The 20,856-nt window shown below is 39.0% G+C and overlaps 2 protein-coding genes across 4 annotated transcripts in view; both read left to right on the forward strand.

Annotated features, from left to right (window-relative positions):
- ESYT2 (extended synaptotagmin 2) overlaps positions 1-5,698 on the forward strand; it is a 70,988-nt gene extending 65,290 nt beyond the window's left edge. For all 3 annotated transcript variants that reach the window (XM_054171498.1, XM_054171499.1, XM_054171500.1), the window contains 4 exons: positions 474-605; positions 2,019-2,124; positions 3,059-3,108; positions 3,211-5,698. In XM_054171498.1, coding sequence (XP_054027473.1) covers positions 474-605; positions 2,019-2,124; positions 3,059-3,108; positions 3,211-3,256 — 334 coding nt within the window. In that variant the 3' untranslated portion in view covers positions 3,257-5,698. The remainder of the gene's footprint in view (positions 1-473; positions 606-2,018; positions 2,125-3,058; positions 3,109-3,210) is intronic.
- A 9,567-nt stretch (positions 5,699-15,265) lies between these two features.
- NCAPG2 (non-SMC condensin II complex subunit G2) overlaps positions 15,266-20,856 on the forward strand; it is a 34,308-nt gene continuing 28,717 nt past the window's right edge. The window contains exons 1-5 of the mRNA XM_009898621.2: positions 15,266-15,351; positions 17,341-17,520; positions 18,421-18,535; positions 19,005-19,162; positions 19,993-20,127. Coding sequence (XP_009896923.2) covers positions 15,277-15,351; positions 17,341-17,520; positions 18,421-18,535; positions 19,005-19,162; positions 19,993-20,127 — 663 coding nt within the window. The 5' untranslated portion in view covers positions 15,266-15,276. The remainder of the gene's footprint in view (positions 15,352-17,340; positions 17,521-18,420; positions 18,536-19,004; positions 19,163-19,992; positions 20,128-20,856) is intronic.

Here is a 20,856-nt window from a genome sequence, read left to right on the forward strand (position 1 = left end):
AAACCATACAGAGCTATATTCAGAGTCAGGAAAAACTTTGAAGTTTTTGCTCTGAATTTGTATTTTTCTCTCAGATTTTAAATAGCTTTATATCAACAGAGGCTGAAAGCTGTCTCTTGATAAAAGACTGGGGTTTTTTGTGGTTTTTTTTTTTAATAGAATGACAAAGATGTATGATGTTTGCAGAGCCATATCTAAACTTTTAATTGGAATTTAAGAAATGCTGTATTTCCACCTCTGCTGTCTGCTCACCTTTTACCTGACCTTGCCCAAGACACTGCTTGTCGTTTTGTTTGTTTCTTTTTCTTTTCCACTGCTGTTATCTTCATGCTGTATCTTAAGCATTATGCATTGTGTGGGATATCTCACAACCAATTCATGTACTAAACTAAGTGATAATCCTGTAGACACTTCTATTTGGGGATGTCTCATGTATATTCTAAGTGTTTTTCCTTGTTTTTCACTGCTCACAGAAATCTAATAGCGTTTTCAGAAGAAGGATCTGATCCATACGTGCGAATGTATTTATTGCCTGATAAGAGACGATCAGGAAGAAGAAAAACACATGTGTCAAAGAAGACATTAAACCCAGTGTTTGATCAAATGTATGTTCTAATCTACATGTATTAGTTTTATATCATGTAATTCCAAAGCTGTCACATCAAAATTTCTCATTTTACCTGAATGGATGAGCTGCTGAAACTCCTAGTTGTCACCACCAGACTCAATCATAGATTTCTCTTGTGCTATAATAGCTCTTCCCAAGCTGTGTAGCCGTTAATTACTCTGTTGTCAGCCGCTTCACCCTTCTCTTCTGTCTTATTCCATGTCAGTTACAGCCCCTTTGTGCTGGTAGCTAAGAAGCAGCATGCACTCTTTTGGCAGGTGGTCAGAACATGACTGCCTTTTAGCTGGTCCACATTGTTGGTATCGCTTCCTGGCAGGATGCATGTAGATTCTAACTGGCTTGATTGCCTGTCTGATAGATGACTGCCTTGTCAGTAGGACTGGCCAGCCAGTGTCTGTACATGATCAAACTGCTCAGTCAGTCTACTTCTTAGCATCCAGGGAGTGGGGAAATTTCCTTGTAGTTGTATTCTGAGCCACAGGTTCGAAGTTGTGCAAGTTTGTGCAACAGTATATTGCATAAAAATCCTTATGTTTGCACTCAGCTTTATGATGGTAGTTTCTCCTCACACATGTACCCCTCCCTCCCCCACCCATCACTTTTATTAATAAAGAAGAACTTTCTCTACAGAAAAAAAGTTAATCTAGAGAAAGCAATACTTCAGAGTTCATTCTATGTAAGGGAAATCTATAAATCATTAGTTGGAGGCTCTGGTAGGTTTTCCTGGTACTGCAGCTGTCTCCTGATTGTTTCAGGTAACAGATTTGTTTTGCTGTGCCCTTCCAAGTGAATTATATTACAAAGCAATAAAGCTGCTTAAAAACTGTAGTGACCTAATAGATGTAGATTGTGATATATTCTTGCCCTCACTTTCTGTAAGTTTCAGATCTGGCAAACAAAGTGCATTCTTTGTTGAAAGTTGGTAGGTTTCCTTGGTGTGCATGGTAGGAAAAGGAACTCTGTTACCAAGGACTGAGGATCAGTAAAAATAAGCACTCTTTCCCTCTTGGAGAATAGTGATACTGAGCCATCAGGATAGTAGGATTCTTCATTCTCTTCTCTGTTGAGTCAGTGGTTGACCTTTTTTTTTTTCTCTTTAGTTTGTTTTTGGTTTGGTGTTTTGTTTTGGTTTTTTGATTGGTTTGCTTTACCAGTGGCTTCTGGAGAACAAAGGTAATAGAAGTCTCACACATTTGATGTTGATATTGATCACAGTATTGAAGAAAAAATTTAGCCAAAGCATAGGGATTGGTTTTGTTAATTTATCTCAGACCTCATTTTTTGGGCATGGTGGGGTGGTTTGGTTATGATCACAATTGTTTAGCTGTAGGAACTGAACTTGCACTTCAGGTACAAAATTCTCTCTAAAAGCATTGCTTTGCCTGTTCAGATTTGATTTCAGTGTTTCCCTGCCTGAAGTACAGAGAAGAACACTAGATGTAGCAGTGAAGAACAGTGGTGGCTTCTTATCCAAAGATAAAGGGCTACTTGGCAAAGTAAGTTGACAACAAGCAAATTTTGTTAGTACATTGTGTTATTATAGCTGACTAAAATCCTCTGGTGATAAGAGCTTGTTAGTGTTGATTTAATTCAGGTAAAAAGCTTTTAAAAATTATAGATGGTTTGATGTCAAACTTCATTGAAGGAAGGAACAAACTGCAGAGACAGACATGCAAAAGATGAGGCAGTAATCTCTTCTAGGGCATGGTGAGTTCTGAGGCTTGCAGTAACAAAAGAAACCCACACTAGACTTGGTCACTCTGCAGTCAGAGAAAGAAAATAACCAGTGAAAACAGGTGGTATCTCAGCATATGTTCAGACAAAACTGGAAAGGCAAGCAAGCACACAGAACAAATGTATGCTTAGTTATTAAAATTCCAGATTATAAATTCCATAAGAAAGAACTGCTGGAGATGTTCCCCATGCCAAAACCAGCTAACATCTTTACAGCTTCACTGTTCCACAGGCACTATCACTACTTCCTACATGTGTGAACTGGAGCATGGAAGAAAGAATAGTAAATTCCTACACCCTTGCAAATTGCCACATTTGAGCTCTGTAGAGTCTGAGAGAGATCAGAATTGTGGTCAGTTCATGATGAACAGCATTCTTGAATTTCCTGTTTACCAGGAACACTGTTAGCATAAGGCCATCACCTGACTGCCATTGCCAAGACAGGCCATCTTCAGAATTTAAGTTTGTGAGCTGTGCTACCCTGTCACTAAAGGGTACAGGTTTTTAGGTCAAAACCAGCAGTCTGAAACTATATTACAAGCTGAGCATATAGGAGATAGTTGTGATGTTAAGCATGTAAAATATATTCATGACATTACCTATAGTGTAGTTTAGAGGACTGTCAGATTTGATCTTTGACAGACACTGACTGAAAGACACACATAATGCATTGATTGCTAATTTAACTTTCCACAGTTATTAATACCTCTGGCATCTGAAGAACTTGCTAAAGGCTGGACGCAGTGGTAAGTGTAATATTTCCTTACTAATAACTAGTGCTTAAGAGTTTTATTAATGCATACTAAATGTAAACAAAACAAAAAATCCTGTGTTTTCTTCATTTTCAGGTATGATTTAACAGAAGATGGTACAAGGCCACACGGTGCAAGCTAGGCCCTTGGATCCTGGGAATTCCCCACGCATAATTTTGCCAACCTTTATATATTTTTCAAGCGCTGTCCTCACAGATGTACCAATATTATTTTTATAGCTTTACTGATTTAGATCTTAGACACATCCCAAATAATTTTGTAACATTGGCCCATTTTACGTAGACGTAGCTTTTCTCGTTGTTAAACTTTGTATTTTAATTCGCTGAACCATTTTTGGTGTTACTGTAATGTGCAATAGTACAGTAAAGTAACCTTTTGTGTTTAACTTGATCTTTATCATGGCTGTACCTATTAGAGAGCGAGAAAATTATGTTCTGCTGTTTTCTTGCCTTGTTTTATATCTCATCAAGGTATACTGTACCATGTAAATAGACACTATTTTTTATAATTCTTTCATGCTGGTTTGAATTCAGAGGAAAATTCGATAAAGTATATAGATATTTTCTTCTAAGTGCATGTTAATTTCTTCAGATGAATCTCTTTGGTCTTTGCAGCACAATGGTCTTAATGATTTTGTGATATTCCTCAGATACAAATTGCAGAACAACATTTTTACTTTGTTGTGTTTCTGGCCGAGTGTGGCTAGCTTCAAATGTACAAAAATAGAACATTTTAATATTTATATATAAATGTATAATTGAAAAAAAAAATCACACTATTGAATATCATAAACAAAAAAATTCTATAAATACTGTATAAATAGAGAATGAGGTCCATGAATCAGTTTCTGAATCTGAGTTTTCATGCAATGGAGTAAATGTTAACAGTCCGGTTTCATTATACAGGTTCACCTGGATTTTGTTATTTATTCCTGTACTCTATACTACTAGACATGGGACCTTTTGAAGGTATGAGGACATGCATTTTTCTGTATTCTAGCCAAAATCTCTAACCACTTAGAACTATCCTTACTACCATGTTTCACTGATTTCTAAGGTATACAGATCAGCTTGCAAATGTAAGTTCATACAGTAGGCATACATACGAGACATGTTATTTTTATTATACAATACTGTGCTTAATAAGATATTCTGCTGTATCTTCTGTAATACTAAAAGGGAACACCAATAGGTAAGAAAGTATGAAATGGAGTTGAAAGTGACTGTCTTTACGGTTGCTTCATTGCTACTTAATGTGTTTGGTGCATGAAAAATGGCACTTCAGTGGTCCACACAGATTTCTTGAGAAATAAAGGCATTCTGCTGAAGCATTGCCATAGTCTGCTGCAAGACTACAGCAGTGATACAATTAGCACAAACTGATAAAAGCAGACAGCTGAAGGGAGAGCATCAGCCCTACACAGCTGAGTTCATAACTCTAATTTTATGATATATGGGGAGGTTTTTTTTGTATTCAGAACTGATTTTTCTTGTTCTGTTAAGTTTTCTCAGACTGTTACAAAAATGTGCATTAAGAATCCAGGAGAACAGTTCAGCTCTTTCAGAGCCAGCACCCTCATTCTTGGATAAGTATGCAATTAGACAGACAAAGTATATTATTTAGTTAAGATTCTAGAATGATCTCACAGCCAAGAAAAAAATGTAAAGCAGAATAATAAACTCCTAAAATTAGCTTTATTGTAAGATTACTGACAGAACCTTAATTCTAGATGTAGAATATGCCTACATTACTAGACATACCAAAGTGCCTACCATAGATGTAGCTTTTTGTCTTTTTTCAGGTTTAATAATTGACTCATTTCAGTTTGTCTAAACACAATTTGGCATGAACATTGTCACAGATGTGTGACATGCATGCATACACCCCTATACAGTGATGGCCTTCTTATTGCCACATTTTATACAAGACAGTTTTAGCAAACTTGCATTATAAATTTTGCTGCTGTTACATTCTGGTGGACTGGGCAATAGGGAAAGGCTCTTTGTAAGAAATCATTTCCACTTGAAGGCTTCACTCTATATTGGAATGTATGAGTACCTCTCTATCTATATATATGCTCATCTATTCATATAAAATGTTATTTATTATGAAGTACATATTTTCTTGGCTAGTTCTCCATTAAAATGTTAAGAATAGAAAAACACAGAATTCTGGTTAGCACAGAGTGAAAATGCAGAAGGAGAAAGCTGAGCTAATAAAGGAGGGCTGAGAGCAGCAGTACAGCATTGTTGTCTTTCGCCTTGGTTTGGCCTGAGGTGGAAGGACTTCTGCTGCACAGCTTGATCAGTGACTCCCTAGAATTTGATCCATAGCTTTTAAAATGATTCTGTGTTTCAAGTCTTAAGTGAGGTCTGGAGACAAGCTGTCAGAAGACTCTACACTTAAAAAACTCGCACATTCTGTCTTCCAAAGTCTCGAGGCGGAAAATAATGCTGTGTTTTGGTGAATGTCAGATGATAGCACAAAGTGAGTAACTCAATGAAGTATATGGGACAGGTTTCCAAAATAACTCACAACATAAAATTAGGGGCAGGCTCTTAATAGAGCTTTTAGAGAATTTAGGAATCTAAAATGAAGAGATTGAACTGTCATTCTAATTCAGCAACAGTATTTGCCATTGGCTGTAATCAGTCCTGGATGCCAGACTCTTTAGAAACGTTCTCCTGAGTGAATTTGGGGCAGAATATGACTGGCTAGATGAGATTGATTCTTTTCTTAGTGGAAACAAACCTCTGTATCATAGTTACCAAATTCTGAATGGTCCATTCATGTGGAAGTAGGAAGGATGAACATCATTTCTCCTCTGGGCAAAAACTGCATCTCACTATCAAGCCAACATATTCAATATCGACTGATAGCTTTTAATGTAGATCTTGTTTATCCTGTGCCTTAAAATATGAACATATGAAGATGTTTAAGAAATGGCTAAAAAAAAAGCTTTGTTACCTGTATGTACCAACACATGTTCTCTACTATTGAAACTGTTTTTAGCATTCCTCTGCTTCACCGACAAGAAAAGAGCTTTCTTGACTATAGCAGTGGTATAAACTGAACTCAAATCAGTATGCATATCACTTGGATTTGGAGTAAAAGAGTTTTAATTTTCTGTCTTGAATCCTTTATCAGAGCTGCAGCAAATGGTGAGAGTTGAAATGAGAACAAAGGGTAATCAATTTTGTACAGATTGCCTTTTTGGCTCATGTAATTCTACATTATGATGCATGTATTTATTCAATAAATGGTTGTGATAGCCCAATCCTCTATTGTCTCAAAACATGTGTCAGGACATGGCTGATAGCCTATAATGACTCTCTTGTTTCAAGGTGTGACATTATCTAAAGAGTGATGGATTTGATGGGTGGACTGTCCAGTGGACAAGGTGTTGGTTGGATGATTGGCGTCCAAAGGTCAATGGATTGGTGTCCAGATGAAGATAGGTGACAAGTGGTGTCCCTCAAGGGTCTGTATGGGGGACCAGTGTTGTTCAATATCTTCATCAGTGATATTGACAGTGAGACTGAGGCACCCTCAGCAAATCTGCAGATGATACCAAGCTGAGTGGTGCCATCCATGAGATGGGTGCCATCCAGAGGGACCTGGACAGGCTGGAGAGGTGGGCTGAGGAGAATCTCATGAGGTTCAATAAGGCAAAGTGCAAGATCCTGCACCTAGGTCAGGGCAATCTTAGATATTGATACAGGCTGGGGGATGATGAAATTGAGATAGCACACTTCCTGACAGTGCCGGGATGGATCAGGTGTCTGCATTTTCCAGACTTGGATCAAAATCAAACCTTTCTTTCAGTTCTGCAAGACTGGATCAGCATCTGCAAAAGAATACTGCCTATGTATTCAGAAGATTTTGTTAAAGAGCAGAAGTAATTATGCAAGATGCTGCCCCAGATGGATTTGACACCAATTTGATGGGCTCAGCCAAGTCTAGACTTTTTCTTATTATTTGCTCTACTCTTTAAACTGGCTTTGGCCAGGTCATCCAGTCTCCATTTAAGATCACTATTTGCCAATACAGTTACCTACATGGTTCTTTTCGTTATCTTCTCAGCTAGGAGCTGAATACAAAATTGGTTTCCTATGTGCTCTAATCAGTTTGTTTATATAGCCACCCAGACAAACCCAGTGTTGGATGTTACCACTGATATTTGGAAGAACCAAAACTTCAGATGGTCCCAGATCTATATGTAGCTGGTTGTTGAAGGATTTGGGTTATTTAATCACAGATGGTGTCTTTATACACCTCAACAAAACCCCTAACTAGCACTGTATGCTCTCCTATTGATTCCAGAGGCCTGGCAGGCTCTCAGCAGTAGTCTCAGCCGCCTTCTGAAAGACACAACCTGAAAACTGCAAAGCACCCAAAGTAAACCCACTTACTCCTTTCAGCGTTACGCAGTGAATTTAGCTGCCAGATTAGATAGCAGCTCTGGGAGGAAAGTTCTCTCATCTGTATTCATGTGATAGAGGTGATGGTCTCTGTTCTCACCATCTGCAGGGAATATTGCCTGCCAGTCACCTCCAGTGGGATCCAGTTTGTGCAGACTGCAGCATATCTGTTTCCTCAGGTGCTGCCGAAGTGAGGCCATCCTGTCTGCCCCTGTCGTTTCCAGTGCTCAGGAGCTGGTGGTTCTTTCCAGCACGGAATTTCAAATAAAGGTTGTTTTATTCTTTGTCTGGATTTGCAAGCTAACATGTTACTCTGCTAGCTCTTGGAGACTGGCAGCTGCAGCTTACCAAGCATTTCACGGGGATTAATAGTTGAATAAAGAATATTCTGCAAAACTGTTCCATGCAGACTTCATCATGGGAGAAATACTTCAAGGGCTGAAATCCCTCAGGTATTTTGCATATTTTTTTTAGTGCTGCTTCAAAGTTGAGCTCAAGTTATCCTGGTGCAACCTAGAATTGGTAAGACCCTTTACCTGTTTTTGCACGAATCGTGAAATGTTCTCTGAGCTAATGTAAATGTAACCACTGAACAGGTGCTCTGTTGTAACTTCCAGCTCAGACCCCAGCTGGATAAATTGGACAAATTGTGACAACAGCATCCAAAGAGCCTGGATTGCCTCGAGGCCTGTCATTCACCCAGGTGATGGAAGTGAAATGAAAGGTAATGAAGACAAGACCATAAAAATGGCTGCTTGTGATTTGTAGAATGGCATTTGTAGCAATGCTGGTTCTTGGTGGTTGAGTTGGTAAATCATTGGTTAATTTGCATGTAAGTTAAGTTGGAATTGAAGGTTTAAAATACGAAGCTTTCTGTAAAGAAGCTTAAATGATACAGTCTTAAGTTTTGTCTAGGTCATAGTTTTTAAATTCAGTATGCTTTTTCAAGCTCAGATTACTGAAATGTATAAAAATTGCTTAAAGTTTTATAAAAGCATTTTCATTTTGCTTGCCTTGCCTTCCACAATGAGCCTTTAAAATTTTTGAATTCATACTCCTTGCTGCATACTTTGTTTTCTGAAGACACCATTATATTCCACTAGATGGTAGTGCAGACTCTAGTCTGAAAAGTCTTTCTTTGCTGCCTGTGCGCTTTGTTTCTTGTACAAGAATGAAGTGATGTGGGCTCTAGGCATCTTTGGGAGTGGAGACTGAAGTTACCCTAGCTTAAAAGCAGTGAAAAAACAGGCATGCTTCCTACTGCTCTTTGCTCTCCCACTTTGCCCTGAGACACAGGTGTCACTGAAGGTATTGATTTTTGATAATGGGGACTAACAATACCTAGATTCAATTTGCCAACATGTTTTTGTAAAAGCATTTAGTCATGAGGCACTGGGAAGTAAAACAACTGGTCCATGATTTGAGGAAACCTGGAGCTTAGATGATCCTGCTCTAGAGGGGTGGGAGTGGACTAGATGATCTTCAGAGGTCCCTTCCAACACCTTCTGCTCTGTGATTCTGTGAAGATTAAGGTTCCAAGTTCACCATGAATTTAGTGTGCCTCTGGCACCAATTCACCTTAGGTGCCTTAGATACCTGGCCTAGATGACTAGATTTGATTATAGAACTCACTTGAGTTGCTGACACAGCAGATTAAGTGCAAATGCCTGGAATTAGGCAGAAGTGAATTTACAGTTTAAGACATGGAAAGGGGCTTTGACCAGCACATTTAAAACATCATCTGGCTTTGTTTCTACTGTTGGTTCAAGCATGAGGCTAGAAACTTACAATATTTAACAAATCCATGGTGGACCAGTACAATAAACACAGAGGGGAAAAAAGGGGCAAAGATCACATTCTACTGAAAAAAAAAAAAAAGTTACAACTTTTGTTTGCTGAAGGACATGATCAGAAAATATTTGCCAAATCACACTGTCACAAGGTCTTGCAATACTAAAACTGATTCACAGAAGAGGCATAATTGACAAGTATGTCTGAACTAGTGAACATGTGAACACTTCCAAGGGCCTGACTCCAAACATAATCCCTGGGCTGGTATGGGGATGGCATGGAGCAAGAACCACACTCACCCAGTTCCCTGTGTGCTAGTTTTGCCTGAAGAAAGCTGGATATACAACCTGTAAGAAATGGGCTCTGCTTAGGCTCCTGGTCTGGATCAGAAACACGGGAAACATCCCAATCTCAGCCTTGATAAAGCCAATGCTGACAAGTCAATTGCTGCTGTATTCTCCAGGCAATGTAGTTTGTTGTGTGTTTGTGTATACATGTCAATACACACAGACATTTATATAAACTTATATGGATGAGTGAACCATTTTCACTGATATTTTACAGTAATTTCATGTTTCCTACAAGCAGATGGTGTCATCTCTAGTTGATGCATGTCTATCACAATAAAACCTCTAAGAGCACTTGCAGAACCAATGACAACAGTATTTTTGTAATTCAGAAACAATTCATTTCTCTATCTATAAAGACTAGAATGGGGTGAAAGCTGAAAGGAGAGAGAACACTTTAAAAGCTGTTTAATAGGGGGAAAGCTGTTTAATAGGGGGAAAGTTATCTAGACATGGCAAATGTAACTGGTGTGGTTTATATCTGGAACAAATGAACTGACAAACTAGTATTATCAATGTACTCATTGATACATAATATTCACAAAGGTGTTAATAATGTCTTTGCACTCGAAGATGCTTGGTGTAGGTATGCAAATATTGTTATTGCCATTTCTTTTTGTGAACACTTTATAGCACTTCAGAAATCTTGCCATTTTCATGGTACTAATAGCGAGCAGAGTGAAACACTGCTTGTAAGGAAAGAGGAATAACAGCAAGAGCACAAAAATAAAGCAAATAGCAATAAATATTTTATAATAAGGCAAAATAAAATTGCACTGCTTTCAGGCCTTGCATTTGGCTTGCTGTGACTAACCCAAGCAGTACCGGTGAGCTCCCACGGGGCGGCAGTTGGGTCCTCTGACAGCATCCACAGCTGCCCAAGGGAGTGGCTCTGCAGAAAAGCTTTTGCATTCCCTCTGTGCATGTTATTTCCTTATTTTTGTTCCAGTTAACAAGGATCATTTTTTTTCTTCTGTAGTGAATGGGTTGGGGTTTTTTTCCTACTTAATCTCTTAAACTCTGAAATTGTTTTGTGTTAATATTAATAATTTAAGGGAAATAAGCAGTTTCAAGGTCTAATCGCACCACCATTGAAAGCTGACAGTTGCCTCTGAATAAAGGATGGCATGATTGGCAGGATTACCTTCAGGCAAGGGGAGATCTGGAGAAGTGGAATAGTGTGAAACTTCATCTCTCTCCCATGCTGTTCGGATTATTTATCAAAGTATGTGAAGATCAAAAAAAATCAAGGGAAATGAATGCATGTAAATTATTAACAGCCTGCCTTGGAGGACAAGCAGATTTGGTGGCTACTGTATTAACTATAACACATTTTATTACGTAGTCCGATGAAAAGAAAGAGGAGTAACAATTCTCATGTCAGCAGAAACTATCACCTAGAAAATAACAATTGCAAATATGCAAAAGATTAAGTGTCCAGAAAGCATCTGCTGCTCAGGGAACTACCTGTTCCTTTTTACATAAGCATTTATAACGTTGAGTCATTTAGGTTCAAACAGAATACGTGCTATAGTCCAAACTATGATGTGCTTGTGTCAGGCACTTGTAATTGAGATCTTTTATACAGGCCACCAACAAGAATAAAGACTAAAGAAGCGGCAGCACAAAAGCAAATCTTTATTTGCTGTTGCTCAGCAACCGTGTGTGGAAGGCCCATTTTTCATTTTTACCTTAACTTGACTTGACAGGAAAATGATAATAAATAAGAGATTATTATCACAGAGTATAGATTATTTTGAACAGATGAACAGATATGTCAAAAAGAAGCATGTAATTTGGTACTGCTGAAAGGGAGAACATTAGCAAAACTGAAAATAGAGTTGTAGCTTCATTACTAGCTTGCAGTTCATGCACAATTCGTGGAAAAAAACCCTGCAAAACACTATTCTACCTCTCTGCTTTCCCTGCCTGGTCCTTTGAAATGAATAATTTGGTGTTACTCAGCCTGTTGTTATCTGCATTGAGTTTCAATACTACGAAAAAAATCATTCTGTGGTTGCTATGCAACACGAATTATAAACTAAAATATGTTTTAGTTTGTTTGCTAAATGAGTATGTGCCTGACTAAATAAACAGGAACCAGGTGACTAATGTAGCATCTAATTGAAAGGCTAATCAAGATAGTAATGACATATTCAGTCCACAGGAGACAAGTTAAACTCATTCATCAGTCGGGATCTAAAATGGCCAAATTTTGTAGTGTATACAGAAAGGACAGGCATTAGCACAATGTATACATGTCTCTTTCCATAGTTTTATATTGTTTTTATTGTTCTACAAGTGTGATGACTGCTTGGGGAACTTCCTTCAACCAAACCGTTTCACAGGCTTCTTGCTCTTATCAAAATACCTAACAGGAAAGTCTGAACACTAACTCTTGATCCTTCTTTACTGTTGAGCAGAAAAATGCTCCCTTCTTTTAGTAGTCTGCTTCTGGAAGTCAGTGCCTGTGGGCTGTGGGATTAGGGCTGGAGGACTGATGCTATTTCAAGTGTTTGACCAGGGATCATCTCTCTTGGAACCTTCTTCTCTGGTTGCTGTAGGTGGATGTTGGTAATTTACCTTTTTCACACTTCAAAGGAGAGATGGCCTTTGTCTAGATAGAAATACATATGATGGTGTGCTTGTGTTTGGCTTCAGGTGGAGAGGAGTGACACTGAACTGCCAGTGCATAGTTTATGTTGCTCAAGATGCTGAGTTTCTGGCTGCTAACCTCTTCTGCCATACTGTACCTGCCTTGGGTAGGTAACTGTTTCAATTACAGCTTGTAACCCATTCTCCTACAGTGCTTACAGTGGCATATAACTGTTTTAAATTCCACTTATTTCAGAAGTTTCATGTGGACTCAGTTGATGGTTCAGAAATTGAAACTGTTTTTATCTTTTTCAGTAACATCAGTCATCTGTTATGCACATTTTTTAAGTAATGCAGAATTTATACCAGGTAAGCATATACAAAACTATTTTTCATCCTATAGCCTTCAAACTGTATAAAACCCGAGTAAATAGTTTACTCAAAAACTTGAGAAAATAAACCAAGAAAAAGTCTGTTAGCCAAATATGTAGAGCAGAAAATGTGACAAGTCTTTCTTAATTCTGAATATAAACTGATCCTGGTAAGAGGCAGGATGATTGAGAGGGATTCTAGGTTAAAAACCGAAAGAAGGTATAAATACTACTTTAAAAAAGTGATGAAATTTTATATGTATGTATTTACTAAACTACTTATTCCTTCATGTTTTCAAAAACTACAATCCAGAAAATTCTAATCAGGTGTGGGAAGTTTTATGAAAATTATGGTTGTTGTACTGTTTGCACAGTAAAGCAGCAGATGCTGTACTGTTGTCACAGACTGAAGGTAAACAATTGCAGTTAAGCACCTACCTCTTCTGAGCAGACCACAGAACTACTGAGAAGTACTATGCTACTGCAAATGCAAAACTGAAAAATATAAATGAACGAGACCTATTGATTAGTTTGGGGTAGCAGAAGAGCTCAAACAAATGGAACAGGGAATCTTACAAAATTTGAAAGCCAGTTCTGCTGCGTAATTTGAGGAACTGAGCCCTGTTTCCCCACACTGACAATTAAGTCTCAGGAAAAAAACCCACCACCACCACAACAAACAGCATTCACAATGTATTAAGAAATCCCTTAGTTATCAAAGTGTAAATATCATCTGCCCTATGTAGTCTCCTATAAATTCAGGCGAGTAGACTGCTTTGGATGAAGAGTGTGCAATACATGTACTGCTCACCACGACTAAAACCAAATGCATAGCTGTCAACGTTACCGCCACAAACGTTCTTGGGGGTGGGGGTGGAGAGTCACCAGTGTAATCAAATGGCTGATGCGAGCTTTGTGAGCGAGAAGGAATGCTTTTCTAAGAATCATGCGTCCGTGTTACTCAAGATACTTGGGAGAAGTCGTACTGTTTCTTAAGCCTATGCACGGACTTAAACTGTCTTATCCCCGGCTGAAGGCAGTGAGACTTAAAACTACAGGACAGTAAGCCGATAGGTGGATTTGCTCCCTGTCAGCCACCTCCGGTAACCGATGCCCCTGCAGGGAAATGTGTGTAAGCAAGCCAGCCTTCATTATAAAGTGAAAGCAGACGAGTAGCATTTCAATGTAGCCGGGTTTCCAAGCGGGAAGCATGGCCTGCACTGACCTCCTTGCTAATGCCTGGGCTACAGCTGTCCAGAAGGGCCCCTTACTGAGCCTGTCCTCTCCGGGGAGAGTTACTGGCAAGCACCTCTACTCCATCCTCACTCCTCTGTTCCTTCTGCCATCCCACCAACAGCAGCTTGTTCTTCAGCCCTCCACAATAGGTGGCCTCGGGCAGGAGCTAGCAGCCGCACGGCATCTGACTGAAAACGTTCCCTTTAGAACAACACGACCGCCTCCACGCCCCACTCAGACGCCAGAAGGCAGCTTTAGCAGGCAGCCCGGTGTTGGGCTGGCGCGGTGCACCGCACCGCACCCGCCGGGGGCCGCTAGGGTGTGGCGGGGACGCCGAGAAAGCGCCGGGGGAGGCGGGGCTTTGCCCGCACTGCCGCGGCCCGCCGGAAGGGGCAGGGCCGAGCTCTCGCGAGATGGGAGCTCGGCAGCGCGCGCGTCCACTCGCCCGCGCTCAACGGCCGCCGCGCGAGAATTCGAAAGCTAGGGTGGCTCGCGCCGGCGGGCCCGGCGCCGGCTGTGCCGCTGTGTGAGGCTGGGAGGAGTGCGGCCGGGGGTGCCGAGGGGCTGCCGCCCGTCTCGGAGCGGCACCCGGGACTGGCTTCTCTTCCGGTTGTGGAGCGTTCGTAGGGACAAATTTTCCTGTGGACAGTGATACGAAGAGGCGCGGCTCTTGCGCCTGTCAGTCTGTACAGTCGCCGGTTTTGTTTCCCTGATATGCAGGCAGCTGCGCGCTGTTGGAAAAGTAACCCGTAGATCTACGAGGATTTCTTTCTAAGGGAGCGCTGGGTAAGCGGCCTGTCTGTCTTCATACTTCCCGTTCTGCAGGGGGGGGTCATGTCGTGGACCTGGCGGTGGCTTGGCGAGTGGGCAGCCCCTGGCTGAACTGGGACCGTGCCCGGGCTCGGCGCCCGCCCCGTTCCGAGATACGGCTTCACACAGTAATGGCTATGTAAAGCGGTTTCCCTGCTGAGGGGGCCGTGCCTGTCTCTCATGGTCTTAATTTGACAAGAGAAAGGGAGAGAGTGTGCTGGTCGTCATCAGTACTTTCCATAGAAGTAACTGCGGTCATTGGGAATGATGGGGAGCTAAAATGGGATATGTCCTGGGTACACTTAATTAAAAAAATATTAAAAAGCTCTTCTGTTTTAAGACTTGATTAACAAATAACTAGAAAGAAAGCATGCCAATACTGCAGACTGTGCTGTTATGAATCTCAATGCTGACTTGCAAAACTATAATGAAGTACTTTGGAATGCAAAACATCTTTCATTTATAACCATATAGATGAAGAATGTAAATTCACACATTGTTCAGGAAGACCAAAAATGATTGTGCTAACATTTTGTTTTGTTTTATAAAGCAAGAAAAATCAAGACCACAATGAAACGTGAAGAGTTTCTACAAGTTGTGCATAAAGAGTCAATTGAAGACTTCTTGCGTTATACTCAGAAACCTGTGAGTAAGCCAAGATACCTGTGCATGAAATACATTAGTGCTGAAAGTTTATGATGTAGGGACAGAAAATTCCTCTGGTACTTGCAGATGTGCTGGAATAATTGCAGTGGAAAGTTAAGTTCAAATTGTGCTTAAGAGAACACAACTGGAAAAGCTGTGGAAGCTAAACTTCTTGTCTTACATTATGAGGATGAGGATCCTCATTTTAGGATCTTGAATAGTTCTTCACTACTTTTCTGGAGGGTCCTGTGGTAGTGCATTCTATCCTTTACAAGTGCATATGTAAATATAGAAAGAAGAGGAGAGTGTGGTTAGAGCCTGACTGCTTTCCTTAGTTTTTATAATATATTTATGCTGTTTTTTCCCCACTTGATTTGCCCTCTAGCCTTAGATTTTGCCCTTTTAACCTTGAAAAGTTGTGTTCTTAGCATCACTACTTTTTTCAGTGTCTTTCATTTCCACCCCCTCTTCCCCTTTTAATTTTCCTTTTCCTTCTTGTCAGTGTTCTGTTTCATTCACATCTAAACTTCAGGGAGGTTGCTAATTGTCCATGGTTTGCCTTAGGCTTTTTGCCTTTTTCCTTTGTAATCTTTTAAAAGTATTGCCATATTGTGGTGCTCCTCATGGAGCATCTTTAACAGGTGCTGCACATTTTTTTCCACTAAATCCTGTTCCAGTTCATGACAATACATTGTATCTTAGAAAACTAGGAGTCATGGACATGACTGTCATTCAGTGACATCCTTTTCTCCCATAAGTTTTGGAATAATTCTCTCTCTTATCATCGTAAGGAAAGATCAGAAAGGTTTAATCATCTTATGAATTAATTCTTCTTGTTCAAAACAGTACAATCTTAATATCCTGTCTTTTGAGTTTGTTTGAAGTAGAGGGCTACAGACCTCCCTCTGTGGCCTTTGGTTTATTCTATTTGTTTCCAGCTGTGGAGTGGGATAGAAATTCTGTTACAAATATGTGACAGGATCTTTCTTCCCATACCCTTCTGGGAACCTCCTAATACTTTCTTTCAATATTTTATACTTTTCTTTTTTTTCCCTTCAACTTCTGTTTTCTTGCTTATTGAGTCCTGTTTTTTAGTGTCTCTGCAAACTAAAAACATTTGTAATTCAAGATCATGGACATTCTCCCTTTTTCCTCTGAAGTGATTTTGCTCTGTTAAAATTTCACTTCTCAAAAATTATCCTCATGACCCTGTCTGTTTTTTTCTTCTTATCTTTCCTCTGCATATTCCCTTTCCTATCAGATTGCCTTTCCTTCTTTGATACTAACAGACTTTTTGGGTCTCTGAGGTAAATTCTTCTAGCAAGGAAGGTTCTCCTGAGGAAATAGTTCAGTTTGGTCTCTCAGTGACACCTGATCGTGGCCTCCCATTCAATGGAGCTTAAGAGGGAGTTGTGGGGTTACTGTGCCCAGGAGTTAGGCTTTGATGTGGGAGACTTACAGAATAGAGAGTACTGCTCTATGCAGATTGCAGTCCCCAATCTGTAGTGCTGTCCCTGTGGTTGTACTGTTACATACCCACAGCTTGCATAAGGATTTTCTTTCAACAGCCATCATCAATCTATATTAACGGTAGCAACAATGTGATGAAGGACCTGAATTCTGTGCACTTGTGAGCTTTATAGCTAATGGTATGGAATTATCTCCATTGGGAATGAAGTTCTGAGTACACTTGAGAGAAGTTGATACTATGGGATGTGATTTATGTTCAGAAGTGCTGGTATCAAGGGCCAAAGACTTCATTCTTAAAATAAGTACTCTTGTTTCACAATAAAGAATTAATCAGCAGGAATTTCTCGTGCTATTCTTTGAAGCAGTACAACTTCTAGAAGCTACTTTAGAACTGCAGAAGAATGGAAATTAATCCTTGAGGTAAAAAGGATTGATTCCATTGATTTCAGGAAATATGATGGTGAAATATAACCCAGTTCACTGACATGGAATTGTATGGTATCTTCTGATCACTCACAGAAAAATACATTTGATCCTTTTGACTTGAATGAACTGCTTCAAGAATTGTCAAGAAAGCATAAAGAAGTACTATGGGAGAGACTGACACAGCTGTTGTCAGACTGTTTGATGGAGAGTCCTGTGGAAACGTGGCCAGGGGTTGCAGCTGATGACATGGATGTTGACATGGTTCCAGAAATGGTAAAAATCTTGTAAAATAAAAATATGATGAGAATGTAATATTTTCCAGAAAATGTAACTTCTTAACTGCCATGCTTGGGTTAAGCTGAACTCATGATTGACCTCTAAAATATTACATCAACTGATAATTTTAATCATGGAAGATAGAACTTAGTTTTTTTTCCCCTGGAGTTGAGTAGCCTTTTTGTATGTCTTGTTTCAGTAAATAAATGTTGATATCTCTGGTGCTCCTTTAATATCTGGCATATACCTTAAGAAATTCACTGCCTGTTTTCTTACATTATTTTATTGAATGAAGATCATGAAATTTCTATTTGAACACTTCTCCCACAGATTTAGCTTATATAGAATTTCTCTGACTCGGACCCTTGTGTACTCCTTCTGCACTGTAGTCCACATAGACTTGATAATATTAGGAAAAAAAGTTATTTAATTTCTGAAGGAAAAAGTAAATGCAGTGGAGAAATCACTAGGGAGGCCTAGAGGCTTGTAGAAAATCCATCATGTGCAGAAGCCTGTAGAATCATGTACTTGGATCTATGCAACTTTGAGTTGCACAGACCCTGGTAGTCAGGGGGTTCTTAGATCTAGTATGGATGGGAAAGTGGTCTTGTTGCAGATAAAGTTTTTAATAGAGGAGTGGATACATACAGTTACAGAGTTACCTACTATTTGGATCTGAAAGCTCTTCCAAACTTCTTGAACTAGATGGACCTTAAAAAGCTGTGGGTTTGCTTCTTATTTGATAGCTTTTGAGTGCTACTGTACTCTTCTTCAAAACAGAAGTATAATAACAATTCAACTTTGCTTTCTGGAGCTAAGGTTTTGTTGCTTGTCATAATTATCTTCCAAATATAAAATAAATTGCAGAATTGTTTCCTCAATGCTGCTTGCTTTCAGAAACAAACTGTAGCTGTGATCCAAGGAGTGACAGTTGTAGTTACTGCTTCCATACCTGCAGTGGATAAAACTGTAAACTACAAAGCTCTTCTGGAATGTGTTTTTATTTTAAATGGTGAGTATCTGTTTGTTATAGAATATTGCCTTAAGTTTTAACAGATGGCTATACTAGGCTTTTTTTGAACCTGACTGGCTAAGGAAGAGAATGTACAGCAGAAAAGTTTGGTAGTGATGTGAGCTCTTATTTATGAGACAAAATTAAAGAAGCATTTACTTAAAAATTAGCTACACAGTCTAGAAGTGGAAACTTAAATAGTTATCTTTCTCTTAACTGTTTATCCAATGATAGAAAACTTTCCTTATTCTGTGACTTACATTATTGTTAAGGCAAAACTGAAGTTAATCATCCAAACACATGGCCAAAACCTTAGTAGTGACAAAACTAACTAAATATCCACAGTACTAAGGTATGAAGTTGTGTAAATATAGCAGAAGGTGGGGTATAGTTAGTGTACTAATAGAGTAGTGGTTTATAGGAATAACTTGGTTCATTACAGTAAATAATTGTTTTCCTATTGTTGTAGGCATTCTTCTTGCATTACCTGGATCCCAGAAAATCCTACGTGATGCTATCCAACATATATGTGAAATGTGGTGGGAGAAAGGACTGGAAGGGAAGGAGCAGCTAGGAAAGACTCTATGTATCATTCTACTGAGAAAAAGTCTGAATACAGCTGCCACGGTAAGCTGAAGCTCTGTTGACTCGTGCATTATTACTGAGTATCCAAAAAAAGATTACACTTCCAAAGTACCTTTTATATCAGGGTAACTTGTATGACAGGTCATAGTGCTTCTCAGTTCATGAATGTGGGATACATATTGGTTAGAAATGTCTTTTTGGTGTTGCTTGCATAAGCCTTCTCTGAACAAACTTGAAAGATTTTTGGCATCAATTTCACAAGTGAACCAGGGGTTTTTATGCTTGTTTGTGAAGTACAGTGGCCAAGGTTTCAATAGGAATGAACTCTTTTAGATATTTCAGGGTTTAAGTGCTATGTTCAGCTGCTCATAGAGACTTCTTACATGGGAAGCTTCAATTTCTGCCACTCTGTATCTCTACAAATAAATTTCTTTCACTTCTCTACTAATGGACTGGAATTCTTTTTTAAAACATGAGTTACTTAGAGTATTGTGGCATACATCTTATGCACTGACCCAGTAGACAGCTCCTTTGCCTATTTCTTTCTTTTATTTTTCTATGTTAATTGATTTTGTTGTATAAAGTTTCAAAGGTGGAATCATGTAGTTTTCATTTATTTTGCATGACACAGCAGCTTGCTTTCTGTACTTGATCACTTCTGCATTTGTTGGAAATCAGTATTTCTACAGCTGCACATTTTTGTAAATTTTCCAGCTGTAGTCAAAGTCTATGTTCAATATTTTACAATCTGAAAATCTTCTTGCTGTAGCAATGCTTTACAAACTGATTACTTAAAATCCTTTCAATGCTTCTTTTCCTATTAAAGCTGTACGTATCTCACTGTAATGTGGACCTTTTTTTTTTCCTCTCAGGGTGCAGATATAGTTCGTGTATGGAATCTACATCAGACATTACTTTGTTTTGATTATGATTCAGAGGACAGTAGTGAAGTTAAAGACTTGTTGCTTCAGTGTTTTATGAGCGTAAAACATATTAAAAAAGAAGAGGTAAGCAAATTTTTATCTTACCACGATTTTGCGCGAGTAGGCTTTGGTTGCTGTTAATAGTTTTGCATTAAACCTTTTTTCACAGCACAGTGGGTAGTAATATGAGACAAATCAGTTCTGACTCCAAGCTATAAATGGGGGAAATTCTGTTTCATTTGGAAAACCCTTTGTTTCGTTTCTAAACTAAAGTGTAAAAGTATATATCTGAATCATCACTTAAGTTCTTGGATCCTGAGGTAATAAGAATGAAGTGCTTTGCTTCCAGTGCATGTCCCTCAGTACTTAAAAACATTCCCTGGTATATTTCTTTTTTATAGCAGTTTTTTAGTTTATTGGAGAAAGATAGCTGTAGCAAAATAATTTCTCTTCTAAATGATCCAATTTAGAACCCTGCATTGCCCTAGTCTGTTTTAAAAGCAGCATAAGTGGAACACAAATTCATGGCAAAATGAGAATTATTTTATTTGATTATCTGTGTTTCCCTCAGTGAAGAATTGCTGTATTGCAGGTTTTAGTTTGTGCTTGTGCACAGAGATAGTAGTATCCACACTTTTTTTTCTGGTTAGGTGACAAAGCAACCTGACATTGGCTCTACCTCTTCCTTGCCTGTTTAAAAAATATATATATTCTTTTTAATGGCATATATGAACTTCTGTCATAAAATGAGCTCTGTGCAGTATGGGAATATGGCATTTTAAAAATGGTGCTAGCAAATTAATTAGTTGAAAT

Source organism: Dryobates pubescens, chromosome 21 (genome assembly GCF_014839835.1).
Source record: "Dryobates pubescens isolate bDryPub1 chromosome 21, bDryPub1.pri, whole genome shotgun sequence".
Lineage (NCBI taxonomy): Eukaryota > Metazoa > Chordata > Aves > Piciformes > Picidae > Dryobates > Dryobates pubescens.